Source organism: Austrofundulus limnaeus, unplaced genomic scaffold (genome assembly GCF_001266775.1).
Source record: "Austrofundulus limnaeus strain Quisiro unplaced genomic scaffold, Austrofundulus_limnaeus-1.0 Scaffold252, whole genome shotgun sequence".
NCBI lineage: Eukaryota > Metazoa > Chordata > Actinopteri > Cyprinodontiformes > Rivulidae > Austrofundulus > Austrofundulus limnaeus.
In genome coordinates, this window is record NW_013952654.1 from 293,482 (window position 1) to 296,423 (window position 2,942).

Genomic DNA, 2,942 nt, shown 5'->3' on the forward strand with positions numbered 1-2,942 from the left:
GCTGGTGTTAAAATAAAGTTTATGAAAGTGTTAAAATTTAACACATTTTTTTGTTAATTTAACACCAGCCAGTGTTTAATGTTCAACAATACTGGATGTCACATGTTAACATATCAACAGTGTTAAAATACAGTTTTAAAAGTATCACTAGTGTATTATTATTATTAACAAAGTAAATTGTGGCATTTGAAAGGTTAAAGGACACCATAAGGTGTTAATACACCATCAAAGTGAGAGTGTAAATTTAACACTCAGAGTTAATATCAAACTCTTTGGAGTGTTGCATCAACACTCAATGTCAAAGTATTAAGGAGTCACCTTTCACACACCAGGAAGTACCTCTCACTCATGGTGTCGATTTTTCACCAATAACATAAACTTCAAGTTGAACAACTTGATCAAAATGAACAAGAAAACAAACCAGAACAACTAATTTTTACTCTCATGAACGTCTTTAATAGTCATAAACATGCAAAAACATCATTTCTGCAAGATTTCTCAGCAAGGAATGCTGGGTAAATACTGGTCTGTCTGATATGAGGTGGAAGAGGGCGGGGCTTTTCAGAAAACTGCTTTCAACACTGCATGGTGTCATATAACAACACTTAAGTGTTTTATAAGACTTAAATGTGGGCGGAGGTTATTTAACACTGTCCAGTGTTGAGACAACACTGAGGAAATCAACACAGTGAATTAACACCAACACTGGGTGTCAGTTTACTCAGAAAGTGTTAAAATAACACTAGGGGGTGTTAAATCAACACCCAAAAGTTTAACACTGACATTTTAACACTCCTGTTTTTGCTGTGTACCCTTTCTTATTCTTTTTTTCAATTTTTACCATGTTTGATGCAAGAATTGTAAGAGAGGTTGTTTTTAGAAACTTACTGTAAATAAATCTTCCTCTGTAGCTTGATTATAAAACATTTAAGCCTTTTCTCCTGCTTCCATAAATAACAGCTAACAGCTAACTTCACCTGTTTTCCTCCTACATGAAGCACGTCCTTCACTGAATGGTTTCACCGTGTTTTTTGTTTTGTTTTTATTACTATAAGCTATTGTTCTTCCGTTTTTAACTATATATATGTATATACTTTATTGCTTGTTTTGCAGACCAACTCCTGACGAGGCTGCTCAGTGGCGTGAGAGTCTGGATCGGGTCCTGAACAACAGCTGTAGGTCTCTTCTCACGCTTTGTTTTTCTCTTGTCTTGATTAAAATGTCAACTCCTGGTTATATTTGAAGGCACATTCCACTAAAAATGTTTCCTTTTTTAACCCCTTTATTCCTTTTAAATATTTTGTATAAAATACAACATATTGTTTATTGCTACTTTTTCTCTGTTTTTGTTTGAAAGCTTGCACKTTACAGATGCTACAGCCCAGTTTAGACTAAAACCAGTTATTTTATCAAAAAGAAAAAAATTGTNCCCATAATTGGGTCCCAAGCCCAACTTTGGGAACCAAAGTGCAGTGGTTCCCAAACTTTTCAGCTTTTGACCCACAAAATAACAGTAGCAGAGACCTGTGCCCCCAACTGTTTCTGGATGATTAACATTTGTATCAGGTCAACTAAACATGGGCATAGTAACAATATTTTATACTACATTTATCCACTTTAAATACACTAACCTCACACCTTTATAACAACTAAGGCAAAAATGTGATTAATTCAGAAAATTTTTTCAGGACCCCACTTTGGGTCCCGACCCCAACTTTGGGAAACACTGATTTATCCCATCTCTAGTTAAAATATAGTGTTAACAGTAAAACCAGCCAGTGTTAAATACTCAACAATATTGGGTGTCATATTAACATTTCAACAGTGTTGAAGTACAGTGTTAAAAGTAACACCTGTATAATATTATTAATAAAGGAAATTATGGTGTTTAAAAGGTTAACAAACACCAATACACCATATATTTGAGTGTAAATTTAACACTCAGAGTTAATATCAAACTCTTAGTAGTGACACTACTCAGTAGTTAGTAGAAAAGTATAATGGAGTCACTCTTCACACACCAGGAAGTACCTCTCACTCATGGTGTCGATTTTTGGCCACTACCATAAGGTTGAACAACTTGATAAACCTGAACAAGAAAACAAACCAGAACAACTAATTTTTACTCTCATGAACGTCTTTAATAGTCATAAACATGCAAAAACATAATTTCTGCAAGATTTCTCAGCAAGGAATGCTGGGTAAATACTGGTCTGTCTGATATGAGGTGGAAGAGGGCGGGGCTTTTCAGAAAACTTCTTTCAACACTGCATGGTGTCATATAACAACACTGTTAAGTGTTGTATAAGACTTAACTATGGGCGGAGCTTATTTAACACTGTCCAGTGTTGAGACAACACTGAGGAAATCAACACTGTGAATTAACACCAACACTGGGTGGGAGTGTACTCAGAAAGTGTTAAAATAACACTAGGGGGTGTTAAATCAACACCCAAAAGTTTAACACTGAAATTTTAACACTCCTGTTTTTGCTGTGAAAAAAAAAGATACAGTTTTAAATCTCCTGCCAGTAGGCTCCAAAAATGTCATTAATTAGTCCCAAGAATCAGCAGGAACAATGCTCCTCAATCTGCACTAAATCTTTAGTGCTTTAAAAACAATAATAAAAAAATAACTTAACTGACACAAATGGGTTGTTAATTGTTGCAAGACTCAAAATCACTGCTACTACCTTTAAATTTGTCCTGTTTTTTCATTATTCTAGGTTAGTTTTGTCTTTTTTTTTTCAGTTCAACTTAGCTTTTGAAATATTTGATTTTCTTTTGTTGTTTTCATTTTGCAGAGACCCTGACACGATGCAAATTACCCTCCTAAACTGCTACTGTGATGTGTTTTGACATGCTAGAAAGAAAATATTGTTTTCATTTCAAAAGTTTAAACTTATTAGTAAGGACTTCTAACTTATTAAATGAAAAAAATTA

General features: G+C 34.2%; 1 protein-coding gene across 1 annotated transcript in view; it reads left to right on the plus strand.

Annotated features, from left to right (window-relative positions):
- rgs5a (regulator of G protein signaling 5a) overlaps positions 1-2,942 on the plus strand; it is a gene marked incomplete at its 5' end in the record, with an annotated part of 14,530 nt that overhangs the window by 2,575 nt on the left and 9,013 nt on the right. Inside the window, 1 exon segment of the mRNA XM_014020425.1 lies at positions 1,114-1,175. Within this exon segment, the coding sequence (XP_013875879.1) occupies positions 1,114-1,175 (62 nt within the window).